The following is a 20,000-nucleotide window of genomic DNA, read 5'->3' as shown; positions in this document are numbered from 1 at the left end:
AGGTTTGTTCAGCATTTATTATTTTTTAACTGTAGCTCAAAACGGAATTTGACAAATTATTTGAAGATTTAAAAGAAGACGATAGAACTATTGAAATGGAGCCAGCCGAGGTACTGAACTTGTATATTTAAAAAATTTATTGCTGTGTATGCTGTATAGTTTTATAATGACTTTTTTTACAGGTGTGCAGTATACTTTGAGTTTGACTGTATTCACACCCCATTACCTTCTCCTTTCCAGGATATTTCTTGGAATCTCCCTTCTGTTTTCAAGTCATGTGTATTTGTTGTATGTATATATGATATTTATACACATGCATACACACACACACACACACACACACACACATGAAGTTCTTAATATGAGAAAAAATATGAAATGTGAGTCTGGCTTTCTTTCTAGGTCTGGCCTTTTCCATAAAATAATGACCATTTATTTTTCTGTAAGACGTAAATTTGGCTGAATAAATAATATGGCTCAATAAAACTCTACTCTGTAAATATACTGCCTCTTTTTTCTATTAATCTATTGATGGCATCTCGGCCAATTGTCAACTGCTGATGGTGTTGTTGTAATGACACACTAAATTTGAAACAGCAGGTAGGTGTCTTTGTAGTTTACTCACTCATATTTTTGGGGAACATTCCCAGGATAATACAGCTGGATTATATGGTAGTTATAATTGTAGTTTTTCTAGGACGCTTCATACTGATTTCTGTAGTGATCGACTAGCTGATAAGTAATAAGTAATTTCTCTGCCAGCAAAATGAGCCAATTCAAGCCACATTAGAGTATATAAAGGCGGGTTTATTGGGAAGTTCATTGGCCCCAAGGACCAAGGTCAGGGAAGTTGCCATGGGGAGGGAAAGAAAGGGAAGGGAGAGGAGAAAGAAGGAAAGCACAATGAAAGGGAGAGAGGGGTGAGAGACCAAGATGTCTGGATTTTTTAGGAGAGCCTCTTGGGGGAAGGGCAGCCCAGCTAAGGGAAGGGTATGGCAAGTATGGACTGAGGGATGCTGGGAGGCCAGTACTTGGAGGCCAGGTCTGCCTGGTATGTTAAATGTGCCCCTCAGCTCTTTGTTCTAGCATCTGAAATCCAACAGTAACTTCCATTTCTACTAACATTCTATGAGTTACTTTTCTCCTGAGTCCTGGTGCATACGTTTTGTTTATTTTTAAAATGACAACTATTCTTAGGAGGGTGAGATGGATTCTTAGTGCAGTTTTGAGCTGCAGTTCTCTGAAAGCTAAGGACATTGAGCGCACTTTCACATACCTATTAGCCGTCTATATATTTTTTACAGCTTTATTTATTTAATTTATATGAGTACACTGTAGCCATCTTCAGACACACCAGAAAAGAGCATCGGATCCCAGTACAGGTGGTTGTGAGCCACCATGTGGTTACTGGGAATTGAACTCAGGACCTGTGGAAGAATAGCGTTCTGAACCACTGAACCATTTCTCCAGTCTATCTGGCTGTGTGTGTGTGTGTGTGTGTGTGTGTGTGTGGTTTTTTTTTTTTTTTTAGAAACGTCTGTTTTCTTCATTTACTCATTTGCTTCAGAAAATAATTCCAGAAACTCAAGAAATCATTCCTGGAACTGATCAGTGGTGTTGCATAAACTTAAAAAGCTTCTGAATGGACAAGGAAGCAGTTAACGGACTGAAGAGATAGTTTAGAACATTGGGGAAATCTCTGCCAGCTCCATGTCTGTGTCGATGTCTGTTGATATCTAGAAAATTTAAAGAACTCAGAAGTATAAACCAGTGTTTCAAATGTAAAGCTGCAGAATTATTAACTGCCTTGGTAATTTATACATTTCCTACCGTAAGAAAGTAGCTCAGGTTCTGCTTATGAAGAGAGAGCAGGCTGATTATGTTTCTCTTTATGACTTTATATTTGTAGGCTGTTGAAACACCATTGCTCCCACACCAAAAACAAGCTCTAGCTTGGATGATTGCACGAGAGAACAGCAAAGAACTTCCACCGTTCTGGGAACTGCGAAATGACCTGTATTATAATACAATAACAAATTTTTCTGTGAAGGAACGACCAGAAAATGTTCATGGAGGAATTTTAGCTGATGATATGGGTTTGGTAATCTTTTTTTTTTATAGTTTGCAAAATCTTATTTTGTAATTATGATTTTATAGAAAGAAAGTTTTAAGTTGAAAGAAGGGTGTCAGCTTAGGACTAGATTTTGCTTTTAGTGTAGCTAGAAAATACTTTATTTGTTTTTCTTTTTTCTTGTTTTTCTTTAAAAATGGGGGTCTGCTAGGGAACCAACAGGTGAGTCAAATAACAGAATAAGGAAAATAGGATACAATAACATTAATGAATAGATAAACATGTATTCCCAATTTTCTTGTGGAAATTCAAGGCAACCTGCCTTTCATAGCATTTTTAAAAAGTAAAGGTTGGTGATAGTGAGTTCTATCCCCATAGTTGCAAAAAACGGTAGTTAGTAGAGAAAGGCTGAGTTACTTTGAACCGGGGAGCCTGCACCTAATTTTCTGTTTTAAGAAAGAAAGTCCTTTGGTAGTAACAATAATACTGACAAGAGAGAAGAAATAGTCTAATAGCCTCTTGTAACCCAAATAACTATAACACAAGAAAACTATGTGTTTCTTGCCATGCTTCTGCTGCAGATCTGCTTGGCCAAGAAAGGTATCCTTAGATATATGGAGCAAAACCAGAAAATGAAGTCATTTTCAAGGATGGTGCTTGATGATCCCGTAGACTTTGAGGTTATCAAGTGGGAGGGCCTACCACTACACTAGGCTCCGACAAGGTGTCTGTTCCTTCTTCCAGGTCCCTTTACTATTAGAATGCGGACTCTGGCCTCGTGTCTTGGCTCTCTGTTAACCCAAATTTAGTGTTACTAGGTGTGGCGAGCAGTTAGAAACAGTAATACAAGTACTGAGAAGTTTGACCTGAGTCATGAAAAACAGCCAGGAGCCAAGAGAAGTCAGACGGTAGCCAGGAGAAACAAGACAGATGTGGTGACAAGTCAGGCAGGAGCCATGGCAAGATCAGAACATGGCTGTAATAAAGTATACAGTGGGAGTGGACTGGGAATGGGATCGGGACGGATGGGTGTGATACGATAGACAGAGGAAGGTGACGGAAGATACTGCTTCCATCTCCTAGAGTAGCCTTTTTATATGTGGAACAGGAAAAAGGTAAGCTGAAGAGAGGGGGTTAGACCCCATGACTCAGCTCATGCTCAGGTGCCGAGTGTGGCTTGTGCAATGACATTAGCACGACTATAGACAGGTCATTCTTCCAGCAGTGTCCTACTCCATTCTCAGGGCTATACTCTTGTTAACGGTAAGGTTCCCTAACCAGAATCAAACACTAGGACGAAACCTTGACTCTGCACGCCTGGTGGTTTTCCTACAGCCCCCTTTCTTTCTTTTGCTCCATCCTGGGGATTCCATAGATGCCAGCCATACTAGGCATGCATCCTTCCTACTGGCCTACTCCTCAAACTCCCTTGGTGTCTTTAATAACACTGTTGCTATGAGAGGAAACAGGATGGTATTTGAAGTATTCTAGCACAAATGCTGGGTATGCAGCATAGTAGATCTTTGTGACTGGTTACCATAGCCATTCCTGTTGGTTTGGTCATAGAGCTGTCACTTGGAGCTCTATAACATTTATAGTATTAGGCATTAAACTAAATGGTTTTGAAATACTTAAAAGGAACAATAGACAAAAACTTATGGAAGTGGCACAACTTAAAGATATTTCTAAACAATAACATTTAGAGAATGCTGCCTCTTTTGTTTTACAAGTTGTTTTGATGCTTAGGAGAAAAAATTGGGAGCTGAGCTGTCATAATGTTACTTTATTTTATATGTTTATATTTTGAGTTTCAGTTATGGGAGATATAGTCCATTATAGGGAATATCCTGGGGGAGATTTAAGAGACGGTCATATTGTACCTGTAGTCAAGAGGTAGAGTCTGCTGATTACCCCAATGTATGGAGTGGTGTCACACACTGAGTAACTTAGCCTACCTCCTTAACCTAGTCTAGAAACCTTACTACAGACGTGCTCCACAGGTTTGTTTCCTAGGAGACTGTAGTTCTGTCAAGTTGATAATCAGTAGTTTGCTCACATGTATTTTAAAGGCTTTAAGATAATTTTAGATTTCTTTGGTAAATACTACAATCTAAGTATTTAATCATTAAAGGTACTTACTGCACAATGATATTGACTTACTGTCACTAAAATCCATCTGTGCACATTGTATATTGAATGATTTTATAGTGAGTCTTGCCCATTGGCAAGTTGTAGCTCTACCACGTACAGTTAATTTCATACAGTACTGAATGCTTACATTTTTTAACTTTACTACTAAATTGTATGAGAAAAGGAGTTACATTTTGGGTAGTTGCTTTAGTCATAGAACATTTTAACTTTTGGTTGCAAATTGATATTAACTCTGACAACAAATATTCTGTAGTTTTTCCTGAAGACAATGCCTTAACGTTACACTGGTTACTTTCAAGGAAATTCATCCTAGAACTCAGTCATTAATAATGACAGTTGCTCATTTATTCTTTCCAGGAAACTAATGTACTGAATGTATGTATATGCACGTAACAAAAATTAATGGAAAAAGGCCGTGAATTAGAGTGAGAAGAGATTTATGGGAGGGTTTGGAGGGAGGTTAACCGTGCCTGAGGACTGTCACTGAGATTCTTCTCTGGTCTCCAAACATATGTGTACTCACATATCTACCTACCTACCTACACACACACACACACACACACACACACACACACACACACACACACACACACACAAATCTGATGTTATATTCTCCAGAAAGGGTATAAAAGAATCAGACTTTGGGGACTGCTTTAAAATTGCTAGATTTATTTCTGTATTACTGTGAATCCTACTATTGAAAATAATGAAAATATCTTCTTATATATGTTAGAATTTCTAATTATTTTAAATTAGCTATGAGGTTCATGGAAAACATGTTAATATTAGTTTCATAATTAAATGATAGGTCAACATAGGGTGTTAGTCCTTCTGTAAAATGAGAGTTTTCCATGATGCTTGTAATCAATCATTTAGTAACTTATAAGGTATAATTTTTTTAATTAAGTAATTAGTTTATTCCCAGTACTTTTCCCAGTACTCTGCTGTTCCTAAGAATCAGTCATTACTGAAGCTGTCAAACCAGACAGAACAAGGGGTTGTTTCTTCCAAATGGAATAGTCACTCTCTGTTGAAGTCCAGAAGAGCCAATAAACCACAGGAAGACAGTTCTTTAGGCATCTGCGTGAAACAAAAAAATTCTTCTTAACTAAGTGAACTACTTACTTTTTGTTAATAACTATATTACTTAACAACCATGCGTGCTGTGGATTTGACTGATACTCAGTATTTTATTATTTTTGGAATATGTTCTAAAATGTTTTCTCTATGGGTTTTAGAATCTGACCATTTGTCTTTTAAAAATATTTTAAAGGGCAAAACTCTTACTGCTATTGCTGTAATTCTTACCAACTTTGATGATGGCAGGCCGCTTCTCAGTAAAAGAGGCAAGGAGGGTCACCCAGGAAAGGTAAGTAAGAGTGTGTTCTGTAGAACGTTGTGTCTCACTAAGACTGGTGACAGATACCTAGTAATAGCTGATCTTTTTGAGGCACAATTAGTGTTTTAACTAGGACTTATATGGCGCTTATAAAAGTGTCAGTGCCAATCTCTGTGGTGGTGCATGTCTTTAATCTCAGTGCTCAAGAGCCTGAAGTATGTGGATGGCAGAATCCAGAGGTCAGACTAGTCTACATAGTGAGTTCTAGTCCAGTCAGGGCTATATAAACAAGAACAAACAAATTAAACAGCCCAGAAGACACAGATTTAAAAAAAAAAAAAAAAAAAAAAAAAAAAAAAAGGATGTATGTGCCATAGTTACATAGTTCTGTTGCTGTGAAGAACATCATGACCATTATCATCATGGTGGGGAACATGTAATAGGCAGGTAGGCAGGCATGGCGGTAGGGCATTGGCTGAAAGCTGGCAGAGACAGGGGAGGGAGAGAGGGAGGGAGGGAGAGAGGGAAGAAGTGAAGAAGGGGGAGGAGAGCAAGATGAGTCCTTTGACCTGCTTATTGAGATTTTTTTTTCTAATTTTATTGAGTCTTTAACCTACTAGAATCTTAGATTTAGTTTTCTTGTTTGTTTGTTTGTTTGTTTAAATTAATATTATTGCTGTATCTTGCCAGCTTTGGGAATTCCAGAAAAGAGAGAGTATGGTAATAGTAGTCTAATGGTAGATACATTATTTACAGAATAGGGAATCTTGGTTTGAAAATTTGGTGTGAATTTTTTTATTCTAATGTAAATCTCATTAATTTTTCATAGTAACATAATTTTGAGTTTTCTTTTGTGTGTATTCATTTGGAAAGATAAAGAACAATTAATTTTTAGTTTTTTAGTATAGCAAGAGATTATAGTCATTGCTGTTTCCTAATATTTTAAGCAAATGTCTATGTATAATTAGAAAGCTAAGTGAGAAAGGGTTTTTTCTTTTTTTATATTTACTGTGGTTAATTTTTTTTTTTTGTTCAAGATTCTTTCCACCATCCTACTCTACAAGAACAACTTTATGTTTTTTCTCTCAAAACAAACAAAAACATAAAAAGGGGTCGGCATAGGGTGGTGCAAGGAAAAAAAAATCCTAAAAAGAAAAAGATACGTGAAAAAAAGGCACGTAAAAACCATGGAGTCCATTTTGTGTTGGCTGACTATCTCTGAGCACAAGGCCTGCCCTGCTGTGTGGCTTATATACACAGTGTCACTTCATTGGAGAAAACTGTTTTTTTTCCCCGTCATAACAGATATCACTTGCATATCGTTTCTTGATAGGTCTTGGGTGTCTCATAGTCTCTTGTGAGTTTACATGTGTTTCAGGGCTGTTAAGTCTGGAAATGCTGTTTTCTTGTAGTCAAATTGTTCTGCTTATTCTTCCAAGTTGGTCCTAAGCCTTGAGGAGAGAGGTTTGATAAAGACATCTCATTTAGAGCTGAGTCCTCCAAAGCCTATCACCTGTAGTTTTTATTTGTTTATTGCCATTTATTGCCATCTACTGCAAGAAGCAGCCTCTGTGATGAGAACGGAACAATTGGTCTATGGCTATAAAAATATGTCACTAGGAATTGTTTTATTGCTGTGTTCATTAGGCACACTGTGGTTTCTAGCACTTCCTTCCTTAGTTTTCCCTCTAGGTCCACGACCTATCTAATTTTAGGTCTGGGCCACTTCAGCAATGCCAGTTATGGGTTCTATCTCATGCAGTGGGCCTTAAATCCAATATTAACAAGTGGTTGGTGACGCTAATAACATTCGTGCTATTACTACTAGTGTGTCTGGCAAGCAGTCCCTTTTGTAGGTTGCAGGGTTCCTAGCTGGATGATAGTGATGATTCCTTTTCTTCTCCTTCCTGGGCATAGACTTTAAAGCTCCACAAACACTAATCACGAGGAGTCAGATTTTCATTTCTGAGAGACCATTGAGAACATTTAAATCAGTTTGTATATCTTTTTATCCTTTTACCTCCTATCTCACCATTACTCCAAACTCTGGTAGCATTTTTAGTGGTCTTCATTATGAAATGTAAAGCAACGTAAAGCAAGCTCTATCTGAACATCATTTAAAACTGGTATCCCATTGTAGAAAATGTCTTTTTACATAGGAATACAAGGACGAGACCATTAAACTCAGAGGAAGTAATACGAACAAGAAGACAGATGGACACTCAGGTGAGTTTTAATTATAAACATGGTCTGACCACTTTGTGGATGATTTTTTTTTTTTTACCTTAGGTAATTCTGTTTGGGGTTTTCTGATATGCATAAATTCAGGATTGCTTTCTTTTAAAAAAAGTCTCCTGAAGATTGGTAATCAGGAAAGGTTGTGTCAAAATAGTTGGATTGGTTATTGGTATACCAGAAAACTTAGGGGAAAATGTTTTTTGTTGAGAAAAAAAATTCTTTAAAGAACAGTTTAAAGAAAAAATAATGTTCTGTTTTAGAACTTTACTTTCTTTCTAATACAGTGTGCTTAGGTAAAAGGAAAGAAAGCTAGAAAGATAAATTAAAACCAATTCTGAAGACAAAGAAGGGACGAGACCTGTGGATTTAGGAGTCATGAGTTTTATACTTGAATTTCTGAGGCAGACTGAAGCAGAGCCAGTCTGAAAATGCCTTAGATGAGTGCGTGAGAGCTGGTAGTGACTGCTCTGTGTAAGACTGGGGTAGCAGTGAAGGATAGAAAACATTCTCAGAGGGTAGAACCGAGTGTAACTGTTTGCCTTTTTTAATGGTAGGCAGATATTTGGATATAGGGGTAAGAATAGTTGGTAAGCTTGTGGGAGAAATGAGAATTCAAGAAAAACTATGTAAGTTAAGGTTGAAGGAGTACATAAACAAGTGGGTGGTGGGGGAGAGGTAGAAAGTTGGCATTGCACTTTAATTGCAAACTTAATGAAGTTCTCTGGGATTTAAAATTAGTTTGATTTTAGGCCTACAGTAGTGTATCGTAGAGTCTGGGAGGACTAAGCAGTGATAGGACAGTTGCTACTTGACAATTAATATTTGGAAGTACAGATTTATCAACTGCCTATTAGTGTGTTTATGTGTGTGTGTGTGTGTGTGTGTGTGTGTGTGCATTTGATACAGAAGTAAATTCAGCCTTTAGGTTGGTCAATGACTGTGGGTCATAAAAAACTGAAAGTACTTCCCAGTGGAAAAATACTAGGTTAGGAGAAATGTGGAAGTTATGAAATCAGTACAGCTCGGGGCTGGTTATGGAAAACCTAATCTTTTTATAGAGATGTTGCTATTTTAAGACAGTTTGATAATTCTCTGTGTCTTTTTGAAATAGAGCCATCGGCATGTAGTGAAGAACCCAGTATTTCAGATGTTTCGGAGAAGAGTAATGTGTCAGATTTGTTTAGTTTCTTCTCTAAAAGGTAAAGTGTTGGGATTTAACTACTTGACAAGTTTGCTTACACTCCTCCTCTGCTTTCTTGTAAGAAGAAGAGATAAGTACTATATTTAGTTACTTCAAATACACTTCTAATTGCAGATTGCTAAGTCACAATGACAGTTCTCATTTTAAAAATGAAAGGTAATATTGCTCTATACAAAAGGAATTTATTCCTAAATCTTGCTGCTATTCTCCCCTATTTTTTATTTTAAAAGTAAAAGTAGTAATAATTTATAAAATACATGATTCATTAATTTTTAATACTCACCACTACTTTCTCCCTATTATTTTGACCTATTTTTTTTCTTTTTTATTGTTGAGACAGTAAGAATTTTTCTTTGGATTTTAGAGGATGAAACTCAAGGATGTGTAGAAGATGTAACACAGCACTCTCTGCTCAGTTCAGTTGTTACTTGACCAAATGGTAGAAATAAATCACAGTAAAGTTATTTATGGAGAGTTATATTGTTAACAAAGACTGGAATCTACAGAGAATTTGGTTAAAAGATATAATTCCTGTCTGATCTCACCTTGAATCTCTTAACTTTATAAGCTTCATGCACCCTCTTAGGGTGTATGTTATACAGTTAGGTTTTGTTATACAGTGTGGTCTCCCATCAGTGCACATGGATATGATCTTATTTCTAAATATCCTAGCAATTCCTCAGCAGCAAACACAAAATATGGCCTCGTTGATGATTCTGTCATGAATTACCACTTGAACTGAACTCAGAATCACTACTTAATTAGGTTTTTTGTTACTTAAATTTTTTTCATTTTATTGTTTTATGTGTATAAGTGTTTGCGTGTATGTATGTCTGTGTGCCACGTGTGTGCCCGGTGCTCAGGAAGCCAGAAGAGGGCATTGGATCTCTTGGAACTGAAGTCACAGATCATTGTGAGCTGCTCTGTGGGTATGGGGAATTGAACTCAGGTCCTCTACAAGAGGAGACCAGGCTGATAATCCCTGAATCCTCTCTCTAGCCTAGGTTTTCTTTTTTTTTTTTTTTTTTTTTTTTTTTTTTTTTTTGGAGCTGGGGACCCAACCCAGGGCTTTGCTTCCTAGGCAAGCGCTCTACCACTGAGCTAAATCCCCAACCCCTAGCCTAGGTTTTCTAAGTAGCCTTAGCTGTCCCAGGCTGACCTTGAACTCAGAGATCTGCTGACTGCCTCTGCTTCCCAAGTGCTGGGATTAAAGAAGTGTGCCATTACTGGCCCCGTTTCCTTCTTGTGTAAATGCTAAATCTTAAAATGAACTAGGCCTAAGCCTTGCAATATTGCACTATTAAATAGAACAGATCAGATAAAAGGAAATGGATTATATAACGAGGAAAATTTAGACAAACAGCAGCCGGTTGAGTGTGTTATAGCCAATACAGATATGCTTACTCTTCAGATAGTAATATTTTTAGGACTTTTGCATACTGTCACTTTTGTGCTATACAGTGGGTTATATTTTTATTTCCATTTTCAAAGTGAGGAAACAGACATAGTTTGGAGTTTTGCCTAAAGTCATATCAAGTTACTAGTAGAATGAATCTAATTCCAAAGTCTATTGTTCTTAAACACCAACGACATAGAATTTATGAAATAATTATATTTTCCCTTTTCTTTTACAAGACTCAGGTTTTTTTCTCTTATTACTCAATTTTCAAAGGCTTTGTCAAGATTTTTCTTTAATCAGTGTATATCGGACACATCGATAGGCTTTATAAGACAGTTTTTTTCAATACTGGATACTTAGACCATCTTCAACCTCCATACCCTATCCATCTTCCTCTCCTTCCTCTCTCTGCTTATCCCTACCGTACTATAATCTTTCTTTCAGCATCCCTCTGCTTTGACATTATATAAATATGTGTGGAGAATTTTTGAGTATGTGTGGCTATATATATCTTTGTAAAAGCTAAGATCCACAGTTAGAGAACATATATTTACTTTTCTGAGTCTGGCTTAATCTGGTCTTCTTACTGTTTTTGTGGTTTCTAGCACTTCCCTCCTTAGTCTTCTGATATAGTTTTTGTTTTGCTGTAATCACATGGCTTAATATTTTGAGTGTGTAAGAGCCTTTCACTTATGTTCCATAGGCTGGCTTAGTAGTCATTAATTCCCTTGGTTTATGTTCATCATGAGAAGTTCTTCAAGGAAGAGTAGCTTTCCTGGATATAATAATCTGGCTGGCAGTTAACGACTCTCAGAACTTGAAAGTACGCTGTTTCCTGCCTCCTTGGCTTTAGAGTATTTGTTTATAAGTCTGTTATTCTGGTGGATCTGCTTTTCTTTGTGATTTGTAGTTCTCTCGTGCAGCTTTTATTATTCTAGGTTCTCTGGACTCAGTAGTTAACTGCAACATGACATGGAGATGTTCCTTTCTCTTGTGTGGTATTCTAAATGTCTCCTCTTTCTGGAAGGCTGTTTTCCTTGTGGATTTGGGGACATTTCTGTTAGGATTTCGTTTCAAATTTTATGCCTTGAAAATGAATTTCTTTTCGTAATATATAGATTTGGTTTTTCACGGTGTATTCTATTTCATTCTTACTCCTTTTTTTTTCTTGTCATTTTCTGATTTGTCTATTTTGTTCTAAAGCCCTCATACTCTGTCTTCATGAGATCTGTTGGAGGGGCTTTCTGGCAAGCCTTTGATTTGATTTATTGAAGTTTTTATTTGGGTTGACTTTTTTCCAGTATTTTTATCCATTGAATTCTTTCATGCTCTTTATTGACTTGATTTCATTCTGCTGTTTATATTCTCTTTGCACGCATTTGGAAGCTTTTTCACATTGTCTTTAATTTCATTTGAATATTTTTGTTTCACTGATTTTTTTATTATTATTTAATTTATTTACAATATAGCCATTACCCCACCTCCCGATCCCTCCTCCCACAGTTCCTCATCCCTTCTTCCTCTCCCTGTCTCTGAGAAGGTGCTCCTTTCCCACCAGGCCTTCCTTCCTTCCGGGGCCTCAAGTCTCTCAAGGATTAGACTCATCTTCTCTAGTCCTCTGCTGTATATGTACTGGGGACCTTGGACCAGCCAGTGTATGCTTCCTGTTGGTGGCTTACCATTTAGAAGCTCCCAGGGTTCTGGGTTAGTTGGGACTGCTGGTCTTCCTATGGAGTCGCCATCCTCTTCAGCTTTTGCTTCCTCTAATTCAACGATAGGGGTCCCTGACTTCAGCCCAATGGTTAGGTGTAGGTATCTGCTGGTTGGGCCTCTTGGAGGGCAGCCATACTAGGCTCCTCTGTAATTACACCATAGCATCAATAATAGTGTAAGGCCTTGGTGCCTCCCCATGAGATGGATCCCAAGTTGAACCTGTCATTGAACTTCCTTTCCATCAGTCTCTTCTCCATTTTTGTCCCTGTAGTTCTTTTAGACAGGAACACTTCTGGGTCAGAGATGTGACTGTGGGTTGGCAACCCATCCCTCCACTTGATACCCTGTCTTTCTACTGGAGGTGGTCTCTTCGAGTTCCCTTTCCCCACTGTTGGGCATTTCATCTAAGGTCACTTCCATTGAGTCCTGAGAGTCTCTCATCTCCCAGGGCTTTGGTACTTTCTAGAGGGTCCCCCCACTTCATTGAATTTTTTTTAATCGTTATTCTTTTGCGTGCTTTGTCTTAGAGTCCATTCTGATTCCCTAGTGCCGGGGGCCAGCTCCGACATTGGTCTTCTTTCTCGTGTTGGTTCTTCTTGAGGCAGCGAAGGGGGAAGGGTGTTAGCGGAAGGTAAGACTTTGTCTTACGAGAAATTTGGGGTTGCTGTATAATAATAAGTTTACTTATCTAAGTCTAAGTTACTATGTTACTGTAGCTGATTTATTTATTTATGTCTAAGTCACTATGCTCTGCTGCCTTCTGTGCTCCTCTGAGGCCAGAAACTGCAGTCTCTGGCATTTAGCACCTCATTCTAAAACAGCATGAGATAAAGTAGAGGATTAATTGCTAGAGCCTTTTCCCTTTTGCCCCTATGCCTCTTGCTTGTCAGGCTAGGGGGAAGCAATAAACTTCTATTGAACCAAGAGAAGTGAATAGTGCTTGCAGAAGGAAAAACTTTTACATAGCCAAATATGCATAAACGTATATGATTTCATACACGGATTCATCAGTGCACATTTATACATTTCCACCCAGATCAGTTGGCCCAGCTTACATACATTATCACAATTACATTCTTACACACACACGCATACATTTTCACGATTACATACTTACACACACATCCATACTTACATATGCATATGGAGCAAAAGACCAAGCACCGGTGCAGAAAGAACTCACTCATTCTGGATGAAAGATGAGCTCCAATCTTTATTAAGATATAAGAGAAAGAAATAGCTTCTACCCTTTTAGTGCTAAATGAATTAAACCCAAGTTTTTAAGAGAAAAGACTTGTTCCTTTTAATAAGACTAAGCCTGCGTTGCTATTGAGAAATGACCTGTTCTGTCCCATGGTAAGGAGAAACCTGCCTGCTCCTTCTGCTCTCTCCAGCTTCTTCTTTTTTCCTCTTTTCCTCTGCATTCTGCACATTGCTCTCTTATGTTACCTATAGTCTCTAAGTTATTCCTCTCTGCATTTCTTCTCAGCCCAGATCTTTTTAGCTCAGTTCTCCTTAGCTCAAACCTGACTCTTCAGCTCAGTCCCTCTCCAGCTCAGTCCTTCTGTAGCTTTATCCTTTCCCAGCTCCGTCCCGTCCAGCTGTTGTGTTTTTTCACCTCAGTCCTCAGCACTTAAACATCTTTCAGAATACATAATCACATGTTACAAAGTTCATCACAAGTTCATATGAAAGATCAAAGCATAAATTGAAATAGAAGTAAATTTATATAGATAAATCCAGTCAATGTTTTATCCTTTGTCCTTGCACCTGCAATAAATCGTATGTTCTCTTTTTATGACCCTTGATAATTGTTTTACAACCTCTTGGAATGTGTTCTGAGTAGGAGAAAGCCTGGTTACTAACTAAGAGCAATTAACTGGTGACACCTGGGAGACTGGCAGAGTTCTCACTGCAGTTTTAATTATCAGAGAAGAACTTAATTAGCGGTCCCACTATAAAAGAGTTTAATAATCACGTTATCATTTTAGGAATTCTTATAGGATCATAATAAGACTTAAGAAGTCATCTATTTGTCTACATAGTATCACTATAAGACAGTACATCTTTGTAGCACGCTCCAAAGGGGTGTGCTATTACTTAATGATTGTTATATGTGTTTAATAATAACAGGAAAAGCCTTTTAATAGCAGGAATCTTTCCTAAAATGAATTCCTTACAGCCTTGCTTAATAAGGGTGAACCAGTCACAGATTATATAATAATCCGAGGCTGGCCATCTCAGGATGGTCACCTGCTAGTTATTAGCTTGTCCTGTTATGGCTCCTGACACCCATGGAGTTGATAATATTTGAAGATTTCTTTCTTGTTTGCATTTCTGCATAGAATTTATGCAAGGTCATTAGCTTGATCGGACTTTCAGTTGAAGTATTTGTAGTGGTCAAGTAGGACAGTTGAGTTAAGCTATGGTGCAGATTTTGGGTTGTTTTGGCCATTCCTTCCCACCATGCTTTTGCTCAGGAAGCAGCTACTGTCTTCAGCATTACTCTTAGGCTGGAATACTAACTATAGATCACTCTCAATTGATGGATTGGCTCACAGTGAAAATAGAGTAATAGCAATAAAACAATAACCCTTTTCAACTCCAATAATTTTGCAGAATAGAGGAATAAGGATGCATTGTATACTAAGATATTACTTAGTTACTTAGAGTAGGAATGAAAAATTAATATTCTGAGTGAGACTGGAGACTAACATAGAAGAGTGAACAATGAAGGAAGCAGAAATGGAATAGCTTCAGGTAAAGTAGGAATGAAAACAGAATGGGCTGAAGAAATACACACAGTTCAAGCAATCCCAGCTGTCAGGAGGCTGACAGGGCGTTTCATCAGCTTCAGGCCAACCTGTGCCCCTTGGGAGCCTTTTTCTTCATTGTTGTTGTTGCTGTTGCTGCTCTTGACACGACTTCTTTCTCCTTTATTTTCTCCTTCTTTCTTATGTGTGTATATTTGTTCATCTTTCTATGTTTCTACTTGTGTCCGTTATAGGTATGTGTGTGTAGGGTTGTGTGGGGTGTCTGGTCTGCTCCGCCATGGGGCATGGCCACTCTGGGAGGCAGGAAGTTTGACATGTTGGGCTGGAGGGAAGCCTCCAGACACTGCTGTAGGGGTGGGGAAGCAGTCTGAGGCTCAGGGCAGCTGGAGCTGGCTTAGTGGTGCCTGGGCTGGCATGCAACGAGGCCGGGCGTCTGGTTCTCAGGATCTAGGGCTCAAAGCCGCACAAGGGCTGAGAACAGAGTGGGGGCCCCCACGGCTGGATCTAGCCCAGGGCTGAGGGGGAAAAACTGGGGAGCTCCGGCTGGTCCCGCAGGGATAGACCATGCCTTGACGGTGGGGACTGCAAGCTTGGTGGAGACTGAGGCTGGGAGCGCAGGGAGGCCTTCTATGGAAGATTAGGCTCTGTAGGTGAAGGCCTTCTCCGTGGCTCCCCATAGCAGTTCCTGAAGAAAAGAGGCAGTCCATAGTTTTAAGACATTTATTGACATGGTGGAAAGTGGATGAGTAAAACCGTACCCCACTTCTCAGGGTGGGTCTGAGATTAAAAACCTTTTACAGTGTCTGGGAAGGAAAGGTTCATTGGCTAAGCCTCCAGGCCTTTAGGTATCTCATTAAAATGGAGATCTGTCTTGAACCTTTGTGACCTGTGGTCATGTCCTTTACCTGTGGAGGGGCATGGTGCATTGCCCTTAAACGTGACTGATGGCCACAAGTCTTTGGAGGACTGTGGCTAGTGACAGGGCTTGGGTTTTCCAGGAGTCAGGCGAAATGCCTACTGTCCTTTCAGGGTCACCGGGATTTCTAGCCTTAGCTCAACCAGGAACCAGGCTGCCTTTCATGGTCCCACATGTGTGAGTTTGTGTGTATGTAGGAGAGAAGGGGTGGTGGTGAGAAGAGAGGCCAGAAATCAATGCTGCCATTCTCAACTGCTGTTCACCTTATTAGTTTTTAACAATTAAAATTGTTCACTGATAATTTAATGCATACATACATATATATGTATGAAAATTACAGTCTCATTGTAGTTTTTTTTTGTCCTACTCTTTCTCTCTCACTCCTGTTAATGTCTCACTTTCCCAAGAATCTCTTCCCTACAGTCTTGACTTTTTGTTTTATTTTGTGACCCATTGAGTTTAAGCAGGGCCATCTCTGTGCCTATGGGTTTGAACTATTGGTTGGAACTTGGTTGGACACATAAGTAGGTACACAATCAAACTTACTCTCCAAATCTCTTCATATCCACTAATTCAGCAGGGAGGAATAGGGCCCTATGAATTCCTCCCCCACTTATTACTGACTGTTGACAAGGCCAGGGCAGGCCCGGAGAATGTACCTTCTCTAAAGCCATTAGTGCGTGTTCACATGCCGACCACGTGCGGTCACACTGCTGCAGGGGCAGACCGTGATCTGTCTCTATGTGGTCACATACCTGAAGGCACTACAGAGTGTGTCTCAGCCAACATTGTTACACGTTTGCTTCTCTGTCTACTGGGGCTGGAGTTTTCTAGGACTGATAATAGTTCCCCGACACTTGCTCTGGGGGATGCAGAGAGGACCTCTTTACCTCTAGATCTGCCCAAGTCTTTTTAAATGACTTGTATGTGATTCAACTAAATACTGAGACATGTGAATGTGGAACATGTGCCCTCACATTCCTGTCTCGTTGAACTGTAAGTCTTTGCAGTGATCTGTAAGGTGTTGCCTGTACTTTCTGTGTGCTTGCCTTATTTCCTGGTTTGTCTTTGGACTTTGCCCTGCCTCTGCCTGAGGATTTGCACAGATGCTCTACAAATTGGCTATACAGAGGCCTGCCTTCCTCCCTTCTTTTTCTGCCTTATAAATTACCTTGTAGTGAGAGTAGGGCTACTTGAAACTCCGTCCTAAACTGAGATTCTTATCCTCTCTAGTTTTTCTCAGTCCTTTTTTCAGAATAGAGCGTGCCCCTGTTGGGACTTGAGTATTTTTAGAGTCAATTCTGGACATTCCTGAGCTGGCTACTCAGTGTTTACTTTCTTCCCCGTGGAAGCCAGTGCTTGTCTGTCATCACTCCCCTCACAGGACGGTGGCTCTCACAGTCCCTGCTTTAATTTTTGTGAACTTAACAGTGTCGCCACCTACCTCACTACATTACTAGGTCTTGGTGATTTCAATGTTACATCAATGTTTTAGTTGAATTACTGAGCACTGAACTCTGTAGGCATGCCTTTTCAAACATAGGCACAGTGGTACTAGATTTTACAAATGCAGCTGTCTGCTCATACAGAACAAGGTTTTAGCAGATTTGACTTTTACTTGGCTACTAAAGGACTTTTTGCAAAAAATTTTTAAAAAGCAAATTGGAGTTAAACAACTTCTGTATTGCATTTAATAAGCATATTGCTTTATTGTATTTTATTTTGAATTTTTCAATTTCAGAAGAAAAATTTCTGTACAGTCCACTGAAAGCAGTGAATCAGAGGAAATTGAAACAAGTAAACTGTCCCAGAAAATGAAAGGTAATATGATTGATATAATTGAGAGGTAATTCATTGATATTGTCATGTATTCTAATCTCCTGGTATGCCCATTTTTTATTTTTGTTTTATTTTAGGCAAGCTGAAAAATACACAGTTAGATACTAAAAGTAAAGTAAAAGGTAAGAATATATTATATCTTCTCAGAACTTATAGAATCTGCATGTAAAGATTATTAAAATAAAACCTCAATAATTGACATTTTGCTAGCCTAATTTTTAGCAATTGTATAAAATCAGCTGCTTTTGAACCCTTTCCTGAATTTGAGCTTTGCATGAACTTACTATGTCTGTTAAATGAATTAAATGATGTAAACTCAATGAATAATTTCAATTAAAAGATATAATATTTAAATAAACTTTGAGCAAAAGTCATTTTCTATTACTTATAAAATAAGGTGAATAAAACTGTGTATTTTTGCACATATGTACCCCTGTCCAGGTTTGGAGTATCTTCTTGGCAGCATCCACTTTATACACATACAAAAGAAGGAATACTGTTTACTTCCTTCATCTTTAAAACATGCTTTATATTCCGATTTCAAACCATGCTGTCTTTCTAGTTAGCTGAGAAATTATATTATATTTGGAAGGAAGCTCAGCACTGCTCCGAACAGCTTCATCCTAGGGGAGCCTTCGTTACTGAGAGCGGAGTCACTGTACCTTTGTTGTCTTCTGCTTTTACTTCATGTAAGAGACGGAACACTTGGGCCATGGTTACATCATCTCTCTGAGCTATAGAGACACACTTAGTGTCATAAATGCCAATGTTGTTTTTCAAATACTATTTGTATTTAATAATACAGCCTCTCAAGTTGCAGAATACAGAAAGTGCCTAAGGAAGCGTAATAAAGAACTTTAATGATTTTTTTCTTATCAGGATCATCTAAGATTAAAGAAGATACTCAATTTGCTCTTGCACTTACTTATTTTGCCCCTGCAACAAAAAGGAAAATGTTGAAAAAGGGTCAGTAAGTCTAGTTCTCTACCTTTCCCCCCTATTTTTAATGAAAAATTTAAATAATAATATTAAATATACTGTGAAAATTTTAGAAAATACTGGTGTTGCCTTTCTTACTGTAATTGTTTTAGAAAGGATCAAAGTATGATGGATAGAACTCTCTCTCAAATAGAAGAGTTGTCTATTCTTGTAAATTAAGTCATTTATGATTGTTTCAGAGCTTAACGTAATATAATATAAATATAATATAAATATATAATTTTAGTAGGATTAAGATTTGCTTTTCTTAAGAATGTCACAGTACTGCTTATGAATATGATGGAAAGTGATTGAATTGAGGGTAGGTGTCCAAGAGAATGGTATTTCTGTGCCGTGGTCTCCATTTATAGCACAAGATCTTGTTTCTGTGGCTTACTGAACAGTCTCAAGGCTGCAATGAATAAGTAAAAGACTTTAGATGTTAAATGACACAAAGAGGATAAAGCAGTATAATGTACATGAATGTAGCCTGTTTAAAAGTGGTACTTTTGGAACTGGGTGGCTTAGGGGTTAAGAGCACATGCTACTCTCGTAGAGGCCTCAAATTCAGTTCCCAGCAGCTATCTTGATAGCTCACAGATGCTTGTGATCCCAACTCTAGGGGATCCAACTACTTCTAACCTCTGAAGACACCCACACAGACACACATGCATATCACATGTACACAGATAAGTAAAAATAAATCTAAAAATATTTAATTAGTGAGGGAAAATCCACCTTGAATGTAGACAGTCCCATTCCATGGACTGGTCCTGGACTTAAAGAAAAAGTGAGCTGAGCACCAGGATTAATTTCTGCATACTTTACCACTGTGGATGGTGCGTGTCCAGCTGCTGCATGCTTTTGTTGCCATGATTACCCGTTAACAGGCTATGTTCTCAATTTGTGAGCCAAAGTCAATCCTAGGTTCTTCTTTTTAAAATTGCTTTTGTCATATATTTTGACACAAAAACTAACAGAAGCTGGTATTGAGTAATGGCACTGTTGCTGTGTAGCCTGACAGTGGTTTGTAAGCATTTAGTATTGGTTTGCAGGAAGAGTGTGAAAGATTTTGGAGCGGTGAGCTGTAGACGCCTTTAGACAAGAGACTTTTGGGCCATTCTGGTGGGAATTTGGAAGATGAGAATGCTGAGAGAAGTGAGGATAGTAGGAACTTGGTTCATCAGTTTTCAGATACCTTTCTTAGGCTAGTGGCCTACTATGTTTTTTTTCTGTCAGAGAATCTGCTTAATTCTGTCTACGTCTTGAGCATTTGAATGGTCCTGAATTAAAACAGCACTGGTTGGCTAATTGTTTGGCACAGAAATTTCAACACAGGGATAGTACTTAGGCTATGTTATGGTTACTGCTCTCTGCTTTT

General features: G+C 38.5%; 1 protein-coding gene across 1 annotated transcript in view; it reads left to right on the top strand.

Annotated features, from left to right (window-relative positions):
• The window catches only part of Hltf (helicase like transcription factor), a 60,950-nt gene that overhangs the window by 16,311 nt on the left and 24,639 nt on the right, over positions 1-20,000 (top strand). Inside the window, exons 6-13 of the mRNA XM_032898605.1 lie at positions 36-110; positions 1,910-2,101; positions 5,496-5,591; positions 7,721-7,787; positions 8,911-8,998; positions 17,544-17,623; positions 17,719-17,763; positions 18,521-18,607. Of these exons, the coding sequence (XP_032754496.1) occupies positions 36-110; positions 1,910-2,101; positions 5,496-5,591; positions 7,721-7,787; positions 8,911-8,998; positions 17,544-17,623; positions 17,719-17,763; positions 18,521-18,607 (730 nt within the window). The remainder of the gene's footprint in view (positions 1-35; positions 111-1,909; positions 2,102-5,495; positions 5,592-7,720; positions 7,788-8,910; positions 8,999-17,543; positions 17,624-17,718; positions 17,764-18,520; positions 18,608-20,000) is intronic.

The sequence above is a fragment of the Rattus rattus genome, chromosome 3, assembly GCF_011064425.1.
Source record: "Rattus rattus isolate New Zealand chromosome 3, Rrattus_CSIRO_v1, whole genome shotgun sequence".
Classification (NCBI taxonomy): Eukaryota; Metazoa; Chordata; class Mammalia; order Rodentia; family Muridae; genus Rattus; species Rattus rattus.
The sequence above is the reverse complement of the archived record's forward strand: the minus strand, read 5'-3'. Positions and strand labels throughout refer to the sequence as shown.